Source organism: Nansenia antarctica (assembly GCF_963989245.1).
Source record: "Nansenia antarctica genome assembly, chromosome: 8".
Lineage (NCBI taxonomy): Eukaryota > Metazoa > Chordata > Actinopteri > Argentiniformes > Microstomatidae > Nansenia > Nansenia antarctica.
In genome coordinates, this window is record NC_137678.1 from 51,980,070 (window position 1) to 51,999,543 (window position 19,474).

The 19,474-nt window shown below is 39.6% G+C and overlaps 1 protein-coding gene across 1 annotated transcript; it reads right to left on the bottom strand.

Annotated features, from left to right (window-relative positions):
- Positions 1–3,780: 3,780 nt before the first annotated feature.
- LOC308164380 (putative polypeptide N-acetylgalactosaminyltransferase 8) lies at positions 3,781–16,368 on the bottom strand (the record flags this gene model as incomplete). The annotated part of the gene is made up of 11 exons (XM_080538484.1): positions 3,781–3,915; positions 4,058–4,222; positions 4,320–4,415; positions 4,716–4,853; positions 5,344–5,529; positions 5,616–5,730; positions 5,910–6,107; positions 6,217–6,400; positions 6,533–6,699; positions 13,996–14,242; positions 16,155–16,368. 11 exons carry the CDS (start codon positions 16,366–16,368, stop codon positions 3,781–3,783), a joined length of 1,845 nt encoding a protein of 614 aa, XP_080394610.1.
- Between the last annotated feature and the right edge of the window lie 3,106 nt (positions 16,369–19,474).

Consider the following 19,474-nt stretch of genomic DNA (forward strand, 5'->3'; position numbering starts at 1 on the left):
CCTTCTATGGCTGACCCCTTGCCTAGAGCGTAGCCGACATATTTCATTGTAATGACAAAGGTTGATTCTTCTTCTTCTTCATCCCGGTGTGTTACTGTCGAAGGCTACTATTATTGTTTCATCAAATCATAATGTTCTTTTCGCTGTGCAGCAAATATATATTTGGATTACAGATGTCATGTTTAATGTAAATATGCAGGCTTACATTATGTCATAAATGTAAAGCAGTGAACAGTCAAATGATGAGCAATGGCATACAATATAAAACATCAATTTATTCAACATCTTAAATGTTATTTTCATTCATCCTCTCAATTCAGTGTTCATGGCCTGTATTGTCCAGGAACTATGCTTTGCAAACAGCATTACAATCCCAAAACTAGAAACATATTATTTTTCTTTTCTTTTTTATTTGTTTGTTTTTGTTTTACTTTACTCAATAATAACTTGTCACATTGTACAAGGCATTGATGAGTGGCAAAAACACAACAGGGTATATAAAAGAAAAATGGGAAACAGAATTTGATATAGAAATATCTGAAGATGATTGGGATAATGTGGGAAAAACATCAGACCTCAACCTGCTCACGAGCATGGAGAGAGTTTTCCTGGAAAAATCTGATACGTTTTTTTGTCACGCCCAAAATAGTAAATAACTATTCGGATACAAGGAAGTCATGTTGGAGGAATTGTGGGGTATCTGAGACTAACCATGCCCATATATTCTGGAATTGCCACAAAATAATAGGGTTTTGGGGAATGATACATGGGATAACACAAGAAATTCTGGGTTACAAATTTCCTATGAATCACAAGCTGCTCTATATGTGTAATTACACAGAAAATGAGATACAGGCTGGGGACTCTTATCTATTCAAGATACTCATGGGAAAAAGGCTATCACAAGGAAATGGGGTACGGAAGACCTACCTACTCAGGCCCAATGGGTAGACACAGTGGGGGAAATCCATGTTATGGAAAGACTGACTCACAGACTATGACTTTTAGGACCACAGATGGACAACAAATGGATGAAGTGGACTCTATGGCAATTGACACAGACTTGAGACATGACAGCAGTAGCCTTTTCTTTTCCTTTTAATGTTTTTTTTTTGGTTGTTTTTGTTGATGTTGAATTGTTGTATTATTGTTCTTATTGTTGAATAAAAAGAAAGTTGCACAAAAAAAAAAGACTTTGGTCATAGGAACTGAGTTGATTGTGATATGTTGAATGTAATGACGATTGTTGTAACCAATGACCATTGACAATAAAAAAATAAAAAAAAGTTCCAGAAGGAAGTTTGTGGTCTTGCAAAGTCTTATTTTGGTAGTGAAAAAGATTTAAAGATGTTTCAATAGATTTGCTGGGTAGTTGAAAGAAAGTGAGAGTCTTATTATGGTTGCTGAAGCAAGCCAGTAATTAACTCTACCTTCTTGTTGTGTGGTGTGTTAAGATTACAAGATGTAAAATTGATAGTAAAACAAATCTCTAGCATACAAACAAATGCATCCATTGTGTATAGAACCTCAATGCAATGAACAGTATCGACCTATTCCAATACTTAAAGTGCCCTCCGTAAGTACTTGGACAGTGAAGCATTTCTTTTTCTGGCTCTATACTTATATACTATAAGTTTGGATTTGAAACAATTACTATGATATTAACATATTGTTTGGTTTCACTCGATTTCAGGGCACTAAAAATAATGGGACAACATGAGTGCTTAATTTGGGTTAGGGCTAACACTACCCCTAATCATATAAATCAGTCCCGTTACTTTTGGTGCCCTGAAATAGTGGGACTATGTATAAAAAACATTCTAATGTCTGAATGGTGAAACAACATACAAAAATACCCTTTATTAATAAAAGCTGACGATCTATGTTATGTAATGCTTCACTGTCCCATCAGTTACAGAGGGCCCTGTATTTCATTACAGAAACGCCCTCCATCCTGGATGTTTTCAACACATTACATTCAATATTATATATTATAAATATCTAATTCATAAGACTGTACAAACTGATTTTACATTAACACTGTTCATAAATATTGAGAGAGGACATGCCTCTTATTCTGGTCAATTATTGATAACTTCATCAGCACACAATTAGAGTAGCGTTCAACAGCAGAATGTTTAGCCCCTTTCACACATACAAGCCTTCCCAGTAGATTCTAACATTCAAAGATTCTAAATGTCAGGAAACATCCCATATCCAGAACATGTGCTTCTATACAGAACAGCATTCTCTGCTCCTCATCATAAAGTGCAGGGTTCCTTAAGGCGCCACCTATCATCCTAAACGCCTTCTTACATCCCAGAACACCAGCAGTGAAAGCTCAATAAAAAAACAGCATTAAAAATGCAATTTACAAAACATGGTAGTACGGTGGTAAAAAAGTGAATCTTCCATTGAAAACAAAAGAACATCCTTGACACACTTTAGTCATACAGTATTTCTAGTACTTCATGAACAAGTCAGACCAGGAACAAATAATCTTATCATAGTTATTGTATAAAATGCCACTGAATGGCAATTACAATTACAATTTCAATTTCAATTACAATTACAATTTACTCACTGTGTTACAAATAGGACATCGTGGTAGTACTTGGTAGGTCCCTGTAGCATGTTCACCTAGGCAGTCTCGCCTTAAAGATGCTTAATTCATCTTTTTAATATTGCCTTTAAATGACTAAATCATTAAATTATGATTATATAATGATTGGAGCACTTTGAGCTGCAACGTTTGCAGGAAAAGCACTATACAAATAAAAGTTATTATTATTATTATTCTATCATAAACTCTAGATCAATGTCTCTGGTGTTTTTTTAATTCACTAACTAGATAATGGTCATTGGTCTTGTGTTTGAGGCTGTGACAGACAGATTATTTCACTTATAATTCACTATATCACAATTCCAGTGGGTCATACGTTTCCATACACAGAAGCTTCTGAGGCTAATTGACATCATATGATTCCATTGGAGATTTACCTGTGGAGGTATTTTAAGGCCGACCTTCAAACTTAGTGCCTCTTTGCTTGGCATCATGGGAAAATAAAACAATGTGAGCCTCCACAAGTCTAGTTGATCCTTGGGAGCTATTTCCAATTTTCCAAAATGACAGTTAAATTGTTTTTTAGACTGGGATCTATTCATACAACAAGGGACGCAGCACTTTCCCGTTTTCCCCATATTGTCAGGGTCTTTGAGCCACGGAAAAGCGCTATATAAATAGAATTATTATTATATTATTATTATTATTACTGAGGCATTTCGAAGAGAGCGCCTCAGCCAACTTTGGACCCGGAACACGTCACGACTTAACAACCGAATAGTATGATCTTCTTTGGTGATGGACAGATTTATCAAGAAGCAAGAGACATGGATTGTGTTGACCTTTATTTGTATTTGCTGTACAACATTCAATACCAAGAAAACACAAGGCTGCCTACTGCTTGAACTGAAGAATTAATATCAATTATTTACACTTCACTTTTAACATTAAATAATGTATGGTAGCAATAAACACATGTCCAATGATAATGATGTAAGTGCATGATTAATGTGTCTGTAGTCAGACTATGGCGAGCTCATGTTATCCAATGGGAATTCATACTCGTAGGCTGCCATTTCTGGAATCAGGTTCAGTTTAGGTCCTGTGTACATTGGACGTTTCTTAACATAATGTACAACATGTGACAAAGCATTTTAAAGGATGACGATAAGTCCTTATTTCATATCCTGTCTCATGTCACCAGGTAACTCTGTGTTTCAGAAGTCTTTGATCACATACTGTATTCTCCAGTGCTGCCCAGTGCACTCCTGAATAATGAGCTTGTAGTAAGTGTCTGCCCCTTTGGCGATCTCCAGACATCTCTTCGTATGTCTGTTCTGAATGGATTGTCCCTGTGAAAACCATCATGTACAAGTCACACACAAACTAATAAGAAAATGACAGTTATTTTATGGGTTTTAAGATCTCAAGTTTGTATGAATCAATGTTAGTTAGTGATTGTTCTACGAGTCGATACTCTAATGAGAACCTCACCTGTTTAAAGTCCCAGAGCATGTTGAATTCTTTGTGCTTTGCTACCTTGCACTCGTACAGTCCTGGAGTTCCAGTGCCAGAGTCCACCAGACAGCGATTGCTGTTGTACTTGTGTGACTTGATGCCCCCAATGTAGATCTCTCCATTTGTTCTATAATAGCAGGACTGTACAGGGCGGTTATAAAGAGGAAACTTTCAGCACACATACATTCACATTGTGCAAACGTTGTGATATTGTTGATCCTAAATTTCCTCAACAAACCTGTGGGCCATAATAATGGCATGCATAAATAACAGGCGTGTTCCCTGGAACTGGCCCTTGATCAATACAGAGATCCGTTTTCAGATCATTGACCAGCTGGTGACAAACAGAGATTACGTGTTATCGCCTACAAGAAGAGCTGTCAAACTTTCTTACAATGACATGATATCCTGGGAGGTACTTGGGAGACACTGCCACTGTCTCCTTTCCCACTTAATGACATTGCCAAAAAATGGCACTACTGTAAGGTATAAAATATATGGTAGCGTGACAACATTAGGTTAAAGCAATCAGATCCAATAGTTTTTTTAGCTTTCATAGGATGGGTGAGAGCCTTGAGAACAGCAGGAATGCTATGTCAGAAAAGTAATGACATTGTACTGTAGCATGACTCACAGCTCCATAACCACTCAGATTATCAAGAGGGTCCAACTGGGGATATACATTATCCAGATACCACTGGAAAGGCTTGCAGTTAAGCCTCTCTCTCAGCTTCTTCCTCTCTGAAACGTCCCCAATGTCTATACCATGATCCTATGGGGGGGGAAACAGTATTTAGAGACACAGGTCAGAGACAGACGAAATGGATAAAGAACACAAAGTTGAACAAAAACACTTTGCCCATAATACACCTTCCTTACACTTTCCTTACCTTCAAATGTTTTTATAAAGTAGATCTAGCATCATATATATTACTTATCGGTGGAGAAACAGAGTCTGGTAACTTTTTGGCATTTTACAGCCCAGTATAAAGCAGGGACTTACTTGATAGCTACATATTAAGTACATTGTTTCTTCAAGATTCACGGACTCAAGCACCTCTATAATTTGTGTCATTTAGTACCTGGTTGTTACTGCACCCACTGTGCTGAATTCATTCTGTAAGTACTAGAAAATACAGCTACAGTAACAAAATAAATGCTGGGTAAATACCACCTGAAACAGGGCTGCAAAAGTCGTTTAGTAGAACAAACAGTATAGCTAATAGCTAATATCTAGCTCAACAAATAATATGCTAGCGTACCTTCAATGGGAGGTGCCAGGCGATGTTGACATTGTGTTTATAGTCGTCCATCCAAACCTCAGCCACCCTCAGGGCATTTCTCTTCATTGTAATGCTTAGATCGGGGAGATAGGGCTTGTGGTCCCGCTCAATGTGTGCAATTTTAGAGCATGGTATTACCTCTACACTCCCACCGCATAACCACACCTGGACAAACCACCAAACAATAGAGATATGAAGTTTGAAGTTCAGATTCATGAATTCATAATTGTGCAACGGTAACTGTGACTCACACGGATTCCAAGTTCCACATTTTCACCACCATAGATCTTCATCCCTCCATCAAGGGTTCCGATCTCCCCAAAAAAGATACGGTCAACCACAAGTATTCCCATAATTGAGGGACTCCTGGCAGACACAGTGATCAGAGTACAACACACCCATAGTCATGAAATGATGTCAATAAATTCAGTAAATACCCCCAATGCAGAGCAGTCTTCTATTGCCAATGCAAAGAGGTTTAGGGATATTCAAAATACATTATGTCTCTATTATGTCATATTAAGATCAAATAAAAAACGACTCACTTTCCGGGCTGTGACTCGTCTTTTAGGTCGTACCACTCAGGCCTGAAGGACTCGTACATACACCACAGTGCCCAATCGAAGGCGTCCGCTGAAGGCCCGTAGCGTGCCACTTCCAAGTCATCATAACCAACTTTGTCAAACACAGGTGTCAGCACTAACGTGCGGTCCTCCTTGATACGAGCCAGGAGAGGCTCTGCCCTACGCACACAAAAATTGTTGACCGTTAGTTTAGTGGGAGTGACTCCAAAAAGTTGGCGTATCACAAGGGCCCATCGTTTTGGTCACATGAAAACTCCCTAGCACTAACCACTGCACATGGACTTCTATGTGAGCGTCCAAGATGGCCACCACGTCTCCTGTAGCTATCTTCCACCCTGCGATGCGGGCCTGTGCGAGGCCCAGCTGCTCTGAGTGGATGATTCTCTTCACTAGGCCTGGGCGCTCCTCATGGACAGAGTTGATGTAGTCATCCAGTTTCTCCTTCAGATCCTCTGTGAAAGTAGAGGGAACAACAGCAGTACACAACATGAGTCAAAAGTCAGCTCAGTGAAACTAAATGGAGATAGACATGTATCTTAATGTTGCTGTGATTACTCTGTTGAAGGATAGACTAATGGCCAAACCATTGGAGCTGTGGTCATCCACCAGTATGATCTCTTTCAGCAGGCGGGTAGGTGTCTTGTCCATGATGCTACGAACAGCCCTCTTGATGATGGACAGGGCCTCGTCTAAGTAGATCAACACCACGCTGAGGGTGGGGAGGTCATGTGGGTACTTTCGCTCAGCACACCTGAAAAGGTAAAAACAAAGGAGGATGGGTCCCCCCTGGAGTCTGGTTCCTCTCAAGGTTTCTTCCTCCCAGGGATGGAGGATATTTCTCCCCTCTGGAAAGTTTTTACCCTGGCTTGCTTTTTTGTTGTCTATCATTCTATGATCTAGGACAGGCCTATTCAATTAGCGGCCCACGGGCCGCATGCGGCCCAGACGCGACCCCCGATTGGCCCAGCCATAAAAGTAGAGAAAAACGTATTTCGCGAGTGTTCATACTGTAGCGAACGGAGACTTGGTAGTGTAACTCGCCCCATGCGGGAATCGAACCCCGATCTCCCGCATAAACGACGACCGCGCTAACCATTAGACCAAGATAGTTAACTCCCTTGGTGGAGCTGTTAACGGGCCTCATACAGGATCGTTACCATACAATAGTAGCCTACAGAACGTGAATATAACACCAGGGCTCTCAAATGTCACGCATTGGGCGTGGCAAGGTGTGACGTGTGAGCGTGTGAACAGTCAACCCAATCAGGGCATTGTTTAATATAACGTTGCTAGACACACTTTAACAAACAATGCCCTGATTGGGTTGACTGTTGCTAGAGCGTTATATTCACGTTCTGTAGGCAGGCTAGCTAGAAGTCCGATATCAACTCCAAAAATGTCTTCGACTTTCTCCACCCTGAAACGCAAAATTGACGATGAAAACCGTCGGTTTAACCCTGCCTGGACTGAAAAATACGTGTTTATTTTACCACAAAGTCCAAATGCCAAACCGATGTGTTTAATATGCAATGAGTGCGTTGCGGTACTTAAAGATTACAATATTCGGAGGCACCACATGGAGAAACACCCGACTTTCCGGGCCAACTTTCCAGAGGGATCTCAGGAGAGGGCTGCAAAAGTGCAGAGTTTGATTGCATCCTACAATCGGAGCTGTACAACGATGGTACGGACATGCACAGCCCAAGAGAGAGGTACAGCAGCATCCCTTCGTGTTTCCTGGATCTTAGCAAAGAAGAAAAGGCCATTCACTGATTCTGAAACCATGAAAGACTGTATGCTGGCCGTCATAGATGAAGTGATAATTGACAGCAAAATTAAAACGAGTGTGTCATCTGCTATTAAAAACGTTCCCCTGTCAGACACTTCAAACATTCGCAGGGTTGAAATTCTTGCTACAGATGTGTTTGAAACACTGTTAAAAGAACTGAAGAAAGCTGATGTTATGTCTATAGCAGTAGACGAGTCCACAGACAGAACCGATATCGCACAATTGTGCATATATGTCCGTTTTTTTGACGGCAAATGCTTCCGAGAGGAATTGCTCGGTTTACTGCCGTTAGAAGGACACACAACTGGCGAGATAGTCTTTAAGAACATTTCAGAATTTTTCAAAGACAATGGTCTAGATATGAAGCGTGTGGGAATGCTTGTGACGGATGGGGCTCCATCCATGACAGGGAGAGTAAATGGTTTGACAGCACGCTGGTCCGCTGTTGCACCTCAGATAACATCCTTACACTGCATTGTGCATCAGACGGTGTTGTGCGCAAAACTCAGCGGGGAGCTTAAAACAACAATGGACAACGTGATGGCTACAATTAATTTTATTCGCTCCACTTCGAGCCTCCAACATCGCTTATTCCGCAAGCTGCTGTCAGAAATGTCTGCTGAGCACCACGACCTGCTTTTGCACAACGACGTCAGGTGGCTGTCCAAAGGCAAGGCACTGGAGCGTTTCTGTGATCTCAGAGAGGAGATTACAACTTTCCTCCGCAGCAGCAAGCAAACGAAGGCAGAAACACACTTGAATCGCATACTGGACGACAACTTCATGGCTGATGTCTGCTTTCTGAGCGACATGTTCAAACACCTGAATGACCTAAATGTGGGGCTACAAGGCAGAGACAAAACTGTGATTGATCTTGTGGAACAGACGCGCGCGTTTCAAATCAAACTGGACCTTTTCGCGGCCGACTTGTGCACCGGCAGAATGCTGCATTTTCCAACGCTCCGCAAATGCGTCTCATCCCCGGCACAAATCACAGATGTGATGACTGATTTCATTGCGAGGTTGAAAGAGAACTTTGCTGGTCGACTGGATGGGCTTGCTCTGCCCGCAGAGGTGATGGGCTTTGCCAGAGACCCGTTCACTGCTGCAATAGAAGGGGACTTATCCACCAGAGGAAAGGGAGTGGTGCCTTCCATCGACGAGGGGAAATTCGTACTTGAACTTGTTGACATGCAGTCATCCTTAACCATGGCACAGGAGCTTCGCACTAATGGACCTGCGAAGTTTTGGAGTGATGTCAACGTGCACCAGTTCCCTAACATTAAGAAAGTAGCAATCCATGTGCTCAGTATGTTTGGATCAACATACACCTGTGAAGCAAGCTTTTCACACATGAACACAATAAAAAGCAGCTCTCGTTGTTCTCTGACTAACAGTACTCTTCACCAATGCCTTCGGATTGCATTGACATCTTATGAGCCAAATGTCACTGCTCTTGTTCAGAATAAAAAATGTCACTTCTCACACTAAGAAAGTCAGCGGGGTAAGATTAGATTAGATTAGATTCAATGTTATTGTTTAACTGTAACTGTAACTTGTTTAATTGTGCACTCAAGGCATTGATGGTTATTTTCATTCAGTTAAAAGCACTTTGTGATGTGCCTGGGTCAGCTATGACCAAAATGTTTATTTTACAAAATGACTTTTTTATTTATTTGTATATGTACACTTTTTTATGCACTTTGAGATGTGCATGGGTCAGTTGAGACCAAAATTTTGTTGTTTTACCTAAAAAATTAAAAAAGTATTGATATTAGGTTCTGTTCAATTACAGCTCTTTTATTGTGTTCAGCTATGACCAAAATGTTTATTTTACAAAAGGACTTTTTTTTTATTGGTATACTACTGTACACTTTTTTATGCACTTTGAGATGTGCATGGGTCAGTTGAGACCAAAATGTTGTTGTTTTACCTAGAAAGTGAAAAAAGTATTGCTATTAGGTTCTGTTCAATTACAGCTCTTTTATTGTGTTCAGTCAAGTCTTTTTGACGTGCCTGTGTCAGATGTTACCTAATTTAAAAGGAAAACTATAAATAAACTGCTTGTATTTCATTAGGCCTACATTCATTTGTGTTGGTTTGAAATGTGTCATTACCTGGTGCCTAGGCTACTGGTCGCTGAAAATGTCTGGCCCAGCAAAATTTCTTGGTTTTCAAATCTGGCCCAACTGAATTTGTAATTGAATACCCCTGATCTAGGATCTATGATTCTATAGTATAATATGATGTATTATTATCATTCTAAGAAAAAAAATAAATGATGTGGAGAAAAAAAAGAACACTATGTTCTTAAAAAAATTAATTAAAAAAAACGTTTTTATAATTTTTATCATTCTATGATCATTCTATCATTCTATATTATAATATGATATATTATTATCATTCTAAGGAAAAATAAAGTGAAAAAAAGAACAAAAAAACATAGTATACTATGTTCTTTAAAAAAAAAAAAAAAAAACTTCATTATTTTTCATCATTTTTATCATTCTATGATCATTCTATCATTCTACAAGTGACCAAGTCCTGAAGACCATTGCTGAAGCCATCAGCGCAGGACTTGTGTGGGCAAAGCAGTTCCGACCCTCCAAGAAAACCATCGCCTTTGTCAGAGCTGGGGAGCAGCCAACCCCTGCCAGGAAAACATCTGCAGGCATCTTGACCTCTGCAAGTCTTGACCTTGACCATCTTGACCTCTGAAGTTCCCAAGCCATATTGCAGTCACCACCCTGCGACCAGACATTGTTCTCTTGTCTGAGTCCACCAGGCAAGCAGTGGTGCTGTAACTGACAGTCCCGTGGGAAGACCGCTTGGAAGAAGCCTTTGAGAGGAAGCTCTCCAAGTACGCGGGACTGGTCAGTGACTGCCAGCAGGCTGGTTGGAGACCGAGGTCTTTCCCAGTAGAGGTTGGTTGCAGAGGATTTGTAGCCTGTTCCTTGGCCAGAGCCTTCAGCAGTTTGGGCATCGAAGGAGAGAGAAAGAGGAGAGCCATCCGCAGTACCACCAATGCGGCAGAGAGAGCCTCTAGATGGCTGTGGCTCAAAAGAGGAGAGCCATGGAGTCATGGTAGCTAGTTAGAGCTAAAGCTACCTGGAGGAGGGTGTATGATGTTGAAAGACCCGAAACGCCCGATGATTCCAGGAACATCACTGAAGATGTGTCCAGAGGCATCAGTAGAGTGGCTACATAGTGTACAGGTTTTTACTTTTGCCTGCTCGCGGCTCTGTCAGTATTGATTGATTGATTGACTGATTGACTGAAAATGTTCATTGTGTGAAGCGCATTGAGTTGCATCTTGTAAGAAATGCGCTATACAAATAAAATTAGATTTGAATTTGATATGTACACAGTCATTCTAAGGAAAAATAAAGTGAAAAAAAGAATTTAAAAACATAGTCTTTTTTTTTTTTTTTCGCTTCATTATTTTTCATAATTTTTATCATTCTATGATCATTCTATCATTCTATAGTATAATATGATATTATTATCATTCTAAGGAAAAAAAAAAAAAGTGAAAAAAAAAGATTATCTATGATCTACGATTCTATATTATAATATATTATTATCACTCTAAGGAAAAATACCACAAAAAATAACATTCTTTTCATTTTTTTTCACTTTATTTATTTTTTCCTTAGAATAATATCATATCATATTATACTATAGAATGATCATAGAATGCAAGAAAATATTTTAAAAATTAAGTGAAAAAAATAAGAAAAGGATGTTCTTTTTTTCATGTTTTTCACTTTATTTATTTTTTCCTTAGAATTAATATAATATATCATATTATACTATAGAATGTTAGAATGATCATAGAATGATAAAAAAGAATAAAGTGAAAAAGAAAAGAAAAAATGAACATAGTATACTATTTCTATTTTTCACTTAATTTTTATTTTCATCATCATATTACACTAGAATCATAGATCATAGAATGATAAAAACGGAAAACAAAAATGAAAGAATGAACTCTTTCTTTCTTTTTCTTATTTTTTTTCAGTTAATTTTTATTTTTCCTTAGAATGATAATAATATAGAATAGTAGATCATAGATCATAGAATAATAAATTATATAAAAAAAAGAAAGTGAAAAAAAAAGGACAGTTCTGTTCTTTTTTCACTTCCTTAATTTTTTCCTTTGAATGATAATAATATATCATATTATACTATAGAATGATAAAAATGACATTTTTAAAAATAAAATAAAGTGAAAACATTTTAGTATGTCATACTAAGTAGTGTTTCCCAGAATGTTATTTTGAGAATTATTCCACATTCTAGCTCCCATACTGTAGGTATACCCAGGACTATATGTTGGACAGTTTCTTATGTTTTATTATTGAGCTTTCACATCCTCGGTAGATGCAGTTAGGTCCATATGTATTTGGACACAGACAGAATCTGTCATTTTAGCTGTTTACCAAAACATCAAGTTACAGTTATATAATGAATATGGGCTTAAAGTGCAGACTCTCAGCTTTAGGGTAAGGGTATCCACATCCAAATTGAAGGAAGGGTTTAGGAATTACAGCTCTTTAATATGTAGCCCCCTCTTTTTCAAGGGACCAAAAGTAATTGGACAATTGACTCAAAAGCTGTTTCATGGGCCAGTGTGGGCTATTCCTTCATTATTTCTTTATCAATTAAGCAGGTAAAAGGTCTGAGTTGATTCCAAGTGTGGCATTTGCATTTGGTAGATGTTGCTGTATATGCACAACATGCAGTCAACTGAGCTCTCAATGCAAGTGAAACAGGCTTAGGTTGCAAAAACAACCAGAAAATCCATCAGAGAGATAGTGGTAACATTAGGAGTGGCCAAATTAACTGTTTGGTACATTCTGGGGGGAAAAGAACGCACTGGTGAGCTCAGCACCACAAAAAGGTCTGAATGTCCATGGAAGACAAGAGTGGTGGATTATCACAGGATCCTTTACATTGTAAAGAAAAACCCCTTCACACCATCCAGCCAAGTGAAGAACAGTCTCCAGGAGGTAGGCATATCATTATCCAAGTGTACCATAAAGGGAAGACTTCACTTCACAAATACAGAGGGTTCACCACAAGGTGCAAGCCATTCATAAGCCTCAAGAATAGAAAGGCCAGATTAGATTTAGCCAAAAAACATCTAAAAAAGCCAGCCCTGTTCTGTAAGAGGATTCTTTGGACAGATGAAACTCAGATCAACCTGTACCAGAATGATGGGAAGAAAAAAGTATGGAGAAGGCTTGGAACGGCTCATGATCCGACGCTTACATCTTTAAAAAAAACTGTGGAGGCAGTGTGATGACATGGACATGCATGGCTTCCAATGGCACTGGGTCACTAGTGTTTATTGATGATGTGACAGAAGACAGAAGCAGACGGATGAATTCTTAAGTGTTTAGGGATATTTTGTCTGCTCAGATTCAGACAAATTCAGCAAAGTTGATTGGATGGGGGCGTAACGGGTTAAGCGCTGACCATGTAACCGGTTCGATTCCGGCCGGGGACATACCCTGCATGTCATCCCTCCTCTCTCTCTCACCCATCCTTCCTGTCTAAATCTTCACTATATCTGTCAAATAAAATGAAAAATATGAGTCAGAAAAGTCAGAAAAAAATACTTTCAAAAAGTTGATTGGATGGCGCTTCACAATACAGATGGACAATGACCCAAAACATACTGCGCAAGCAACCCAGGAGTATTATTCCAAGTGGAATATTCTGCAATGGCCGAGTCAATCACCTGATCTCAACCGAATTGAGCATGCATTTCACTTGCTGAAGACAAAACTAAAGGCAGAAAGACCCACGAACAAACAACAACTGAAGACAGCTGCAGTAAAGGCCTTGCAAAGCATCACAAAGGAGGAAACCCAGCATTTGGTGATGTCCATGTGTTCCAGACTTCAGGCAGTCATTGCCTGCAAAGGACTCGACAAAGTATAACAGATTAACATTTTATTTATGATTATGTTAATTTGTCCAATTACTTTTGAGCCCCTGAAAATAGGGGACTGTGTATAAGAATTGTTGCAATTGCTAAACGTTTCATACAATATTTTTGTTCAATCCCTTGAATTAAAGCGGAAAGTCTGCACTTCAATTACATCTTGATTGTTTCATTTCAAATCTATTGTGGTGGTATACAGAGCCAGAACTATGGAAATTGTGTCACTGTCCAAATATTTACGGACCTAACCTAGTGGATTACCTATGTTGAGTACATATGGTGGTGGAGTGTGGGAGATGTTTCACCTGGGATCACGGGTATCAGGTATTTCTCTGTTCAGAGGTAGCCTGTCACTGAGGAAGGCGTTGTAGCCGTATCTCTGGAACAGCCCCTCTGCCTCCCTCTGCTCCTCCTCTGAGAGTTCCTCACCCCATTTATTAAACAGAGCGGAGTTGGGGAACAGCTTCTTCACCACTATCTTCTCCTTCTTCATCTCCGGTGCTTTGACAGCCACTGGGACCACTTTGGGGTCAAGCTTCTGGATCGACTCCACTGTGGAAACACAAGACAGCAGTGCGTTATAGCCCCACGTAGCCAGTGATTACAATGTGCTGTGGGCCATGTATGTGGGCTGTTTATCTGTGATAGTCGTATCAAACCAATAAATCATTCAGTGATAAAATACCAGATTTGGCACACAGGTAACGCATGTACCCTAAAACTATTTAGATATGGACACACCACAGATCTGGCTCCCGGAGGCCGTAGCTGCCACTTTTCTAAATGTCCACCAATTCTACCACTACTTTACTAGTGTTCATTTTCAAAGGGACTATTTGGTGATAATAAAAACATTTGGCACATACAGTGCCTTCGGAAAGTAGGCTATTCAGATCCCTTCCCTTTTTCCACATTTTGTTGATTCAATTTTAAAATGAAGTAAATTAAAAGCCATCAATCCACACAATACCCCCAGAATAACGTTCACATCGTCTGTGAATTGATTACAATTTAAATACAGAAATACCTCCTGTACTATTCAGAGCCTTTGCTATGACACACTTAAAATTAGCTAAAATGAAAAAATGTCATCAACAAATCATTAAGCTGAATTGAGTCCATCTTAATGCCCTCAACTCCTCTTCCCTGGTCAGAAAGGCACAGCAGCGCCTATACTTCCTGAGGAGACTGAAGAAAGCCCAGCTGTCTCCCAGGATCCTGACCAACTTCTACCGCTGCACCATTGAGAGCATCCTCACCAGACTAGAAGGCCCTAGGTGATGACTGCCCAGTGCATCATGGGCACCAGACAGCCGACCACCAACCTCCAGGCAGACCGGTGTCAGCGTAGTGCAGCATCAAGAACACCTCGCACCCCAGACACGGTCTGTTTGATCCCCTGCCATCGAAGAGACTCAGGAAGTACAGGATCCTCAGGTCCGAGTTTGTAATTTTGTAATAAATATATTTTTATAGTGTGTAATTGATTACTACTACTATTACAGAGAGAGACCCTATAAAAACCTAATTCCAAAATTACATCAACTATTATCCTTGCATTAAGATGGGCTCAATTAACTTATTGAGTGATTTGTTTAAGACTTTTGGCATTTTGGCTTAATTGAACTAAACTAAAACTGGAGAAATTGTGTTATAAAACGTTTGACAGGTAGTGTGTGAGACATAATATAGCCTATGCCATTTAGCTGACGCTTTTCTCCAAAGCGACTTCCATTGCAGTGAGTGCATCCATGTTCAGTATGCTCCCAGCAGGGATCGAACCCACATGACTTCTGTCCTCAAACACTGTTCAGTCTCGGGGTGGGGAGGGAACACTATTAGAACCACCAACTGATCGTTTTCTCTGAAGTTATTTCAGACTTTTTTTTTATTGGAAATTCTGACATTTAACTCAGAATGGGATAGTGTTTTTCTAGGGGATAGTGAGGTGGACTGATAATTGGAAGGTCGTAAGTTCAAATCCCGCCTGGAACACAGCTACAAACTACCACTATCACTCACATTTTTTTTTTTTTTTTTAAACAAAACAATACGAATGCCCAATTACAATTTATGCGCATAACAAGAACCGCTTACGTCAGGGGCTGGATTATCGTAACCAACCAATCAATACATCTGCCTAGTCGATGCTAGGTAGCCAGCTATTTGACAACAAATAAATAAACAAACAAACAAACAACAAACAAGCAACAACAAACAAATAAAAGGCTTTCTTCTTCAACGCAATAACCTCCCAGATCAAACGCGACGAGCAGCACAAACGTTGAGCCAGTCAGTCGTACAGTGATGTAATGAAGTGTCTCTCTCGCCCGTGGAAAAGCAAACTGGTGAAGGTTCGGAACATTGAACCAACTACCAACTGAATGCACTGGCAGCAGCAGACCGGGACTTGAACTAGGCTCGCCTGGGTGGAACAGAGGGCAGAAAGGAGGACTGGACTCACCCAGGTGGAGAAGGTGAACCTCCATCTTGTCCAGTCTCGAGGATATCCTGGGGATGTCGTCCTGGCTGCTGACTGAGCCATTGTGACTAGTGTCCAGTCCCCTGTGCAGTCTCTCCCCGTGGGAATGGACCTCCTGCTTAATGGAGGTGATGGAGAAGATGATCCCGGCCGTGGCCAGTACCAGGGCTAGTCCTCTGAGCCAGCCGAGCCTCATGGTCGCTCTGTCTGTGTGGGAGTGCTCTCTCTGCCTGGGGAGGGAGACGGCCTTCCTGGCCTTCTGATATGCATTGAACCAATGAACCAATGAACCAATGAACCAATCACCAATCACCAATCACCAATCACCAATCACCAATCACCAATCACCAATCACCAATCACCAATCACCAATCACCAATCACCAATCACCAATGCATGAACCAATCACACTCCTCTAACTTCAAGGCAGAGCTGCCCTCAAAGTAGAATTCACCCCAATAAATGTCCATGTGCTCACTGCTGGCAGGGAGGAGGAGAACCTACCTGGCTCAGCAGGTGTGTTGCCTCCCCCTTCACATACTTTCTCTAACACCAATATTTGACAATTATTTTGACAATTTAGCCAATTTGATGCATTTGAGTACCCCCAAGCAACAAGGCTCCCATACAAACAGTCTCCACAACTGTTGTAGTCGAAGACCCCTTAAGTGGTAAAAAAAAAAAAAAAAAAAAATGTTTTACTGACCTGAAATGCCTAACCATGTTTGAGATATGACATTGACTGTATGTGTTTGCAGGTCTGGTCAAGTTTAGCCTTACCAATGTCTACAAAACAGGATTATTCTAACCCAACTCAGCACTGGTTATTCAAATGTCCCTTTCAGCATCCAGTCACGTCCCCACTGACCCTCATACATATACTGTTTTTACACTTTAAGCTAACCAACTACATTGACATTTACATTTGACAATTTTTTTTTACTAAAAACAATCAATTGTTTATCTGTTCAGTACAACAGTTCAATTGGATGTATGTTGATAGTTGCATCCTTGTTGAGCTTTTTCAACAAAACGTGGGCCAAATGAAGCAGGCGTTACTGCCCTCTTAAGCATCTTTAAGGCGAGACTGCCTAGGTGAACATGCTGCAGGGACCTACCAAGTACTACCACGTTGTCCTATTTGTAACACGGTGAGTAAATTGTAATTGAAATCGTAATTGTAATTGAAATTGAAATTGTAATTGTAATTGCCATTCAGTGGCATTTTATACAATAACTATGATAAGATGATTTGTTCCTGGTCTGACTTGTTCATGAAGTACTAGAAATACTGTATGACTAAAGTGTGTCGAGGATGTTCTTTTGTTTTCAATGGAAGATTCACTTTTTTACCACCGTACTACCATGTTTTGTAAATTGCATTTTTAATGCAGTTTTTTTATTGAGCTTTCACTGCTGGTGTTCTGGGATGTAAGAAGGCGTTTAGGATGATAGGTGGCGCCTTAAGGAACCCTGCACTTTATGATGAGTAGCAGAGAATGTTGTTCTGTATAGCATCACATGTTCTGGATATGGGATGTTTCCTGACATTTAGAATCTTTGAATGTTAGAATCTACTGGGAAGGCTTGTATGTGTGAAAGGGGCTAAACATTCTGCTGTTGAACGCTACTCTAATTGTGTGCTGATGAAGTTATCAATAATTGACCAGAATAAGAGGCATGTCCTCTCTCAATATTTATGAACAGTGTTAATGTAAAATCAGTTTGTACAGTCTTATGAATTAGATATTTATAATATATAATATTGAATGTAATGTGTTGAAAACATCCAGGATGGAGGGCGTTTCTGTAATGAAATACAGGGCCCTCTGTAACTGATGGGACAGTGAAGCATTACATAACATAGATCGTCAGCTTTTATTAATAAAGGGTATTTTTGTATGTTGTTTCACCATTCAGACATTAGAATGTTTTTTATACATAGTCCCACTATTTCAGGGCACCAAAAGTAACGGGACTGATTTATATGATTAGGGGTAGTGTTAGCCCTAACCCAAATTAAGCACTCATGTTGTCCCATTATTTTTAGTGCCCTGAAATAGAGTGAAACCAAACAATATCTTAATATCATAGTAATTGTTTCAAATCCAAACTTATGGAGTATAGAGCCAGAAAAAGAAATGCTTCACTGTCCAAATACTTACGGAGGGCACTTTAAGTATTGGAATAGGTCGATACTGTTCATTGCATTGAGGTTCTATACACAATGGATGCATTTGTTTGTATGCTAGAGCAGCGGTTCCCAACCTGTTTGGACTCAAGGCCCACTTAAAAATCTCTAAAGTATTCGCGGCCCACACAGGCATTTTACGTACGTGTACATTTTTTTGGTTACTTTTTTTGTTGTCATCCTTATTCTCTTATTCTTATTGGATATTTCATATGCATCATCATACAGTCATTTACATTTACATTTTTGGCATTTAGCAGACGCCTTATTCCAAAGCGACTTACAATCAATACATTTGAAGTCATCATACATACATACAGTGCAGTAGGCCTAGTAGTATCACACTGATGATGCATTTTTGAAGATTTTAAAGAAAAGAACACAGTACCATGATTTTTTTTATTTTATTAAAACGTTTTTGTAAAAAAGAAAAATAAATTTTTTTTTGCAAATGATTTGGCGGCCCACTTGCAGTACCCTCATGGCCCACTAGAGGGCCGCGGCCCATAGGTTGGGAATCGCTGTGCTAGAGATTTGTTTTACTATCAATTTTACATCTTGTAATCTTAACACACCACACAACAAGAAGGTAGAGTTAATTACTGGCTTGCTTCAGCAACCATAATAAGACTCTCACTTTCTTTCAACTACCCAGCAAATCTATTGAAACATCTTTAAATCTTTTTCACTACCAAAATAAGACTTTGCAAGACCACAAACTTCCTTCTGGAACTTTATTTTTATTTTTTATTGTCAATGGTCATTGGTTACAACAATCGTCATTACATTCAACATATCACAATCAACTCAGTTCCTATGACCAAAGTCTTTTTTTTTTTGTGCAATTTTCTTTTTATTCAACAATAAGAACAATAATACAACAATTCAACATCAACAAAAACAACCAAAAGAAAAACATTAAAAGGAAAAGAAAAGGCTACTGCTGTCATGTCTCAAGTCTGTGTCAATTGCCATAGAGTCCACTTCATCCATTTGTTGTCCATCTGTGGTCCTAAAAGTCATAGTCTGTGAGTCAGTCTTTCCATAACATGGATTTCCCCCACTGTGTCTACCCATTGGGCCTGAGTAGGTAGGTCTTCCGTACCCCATG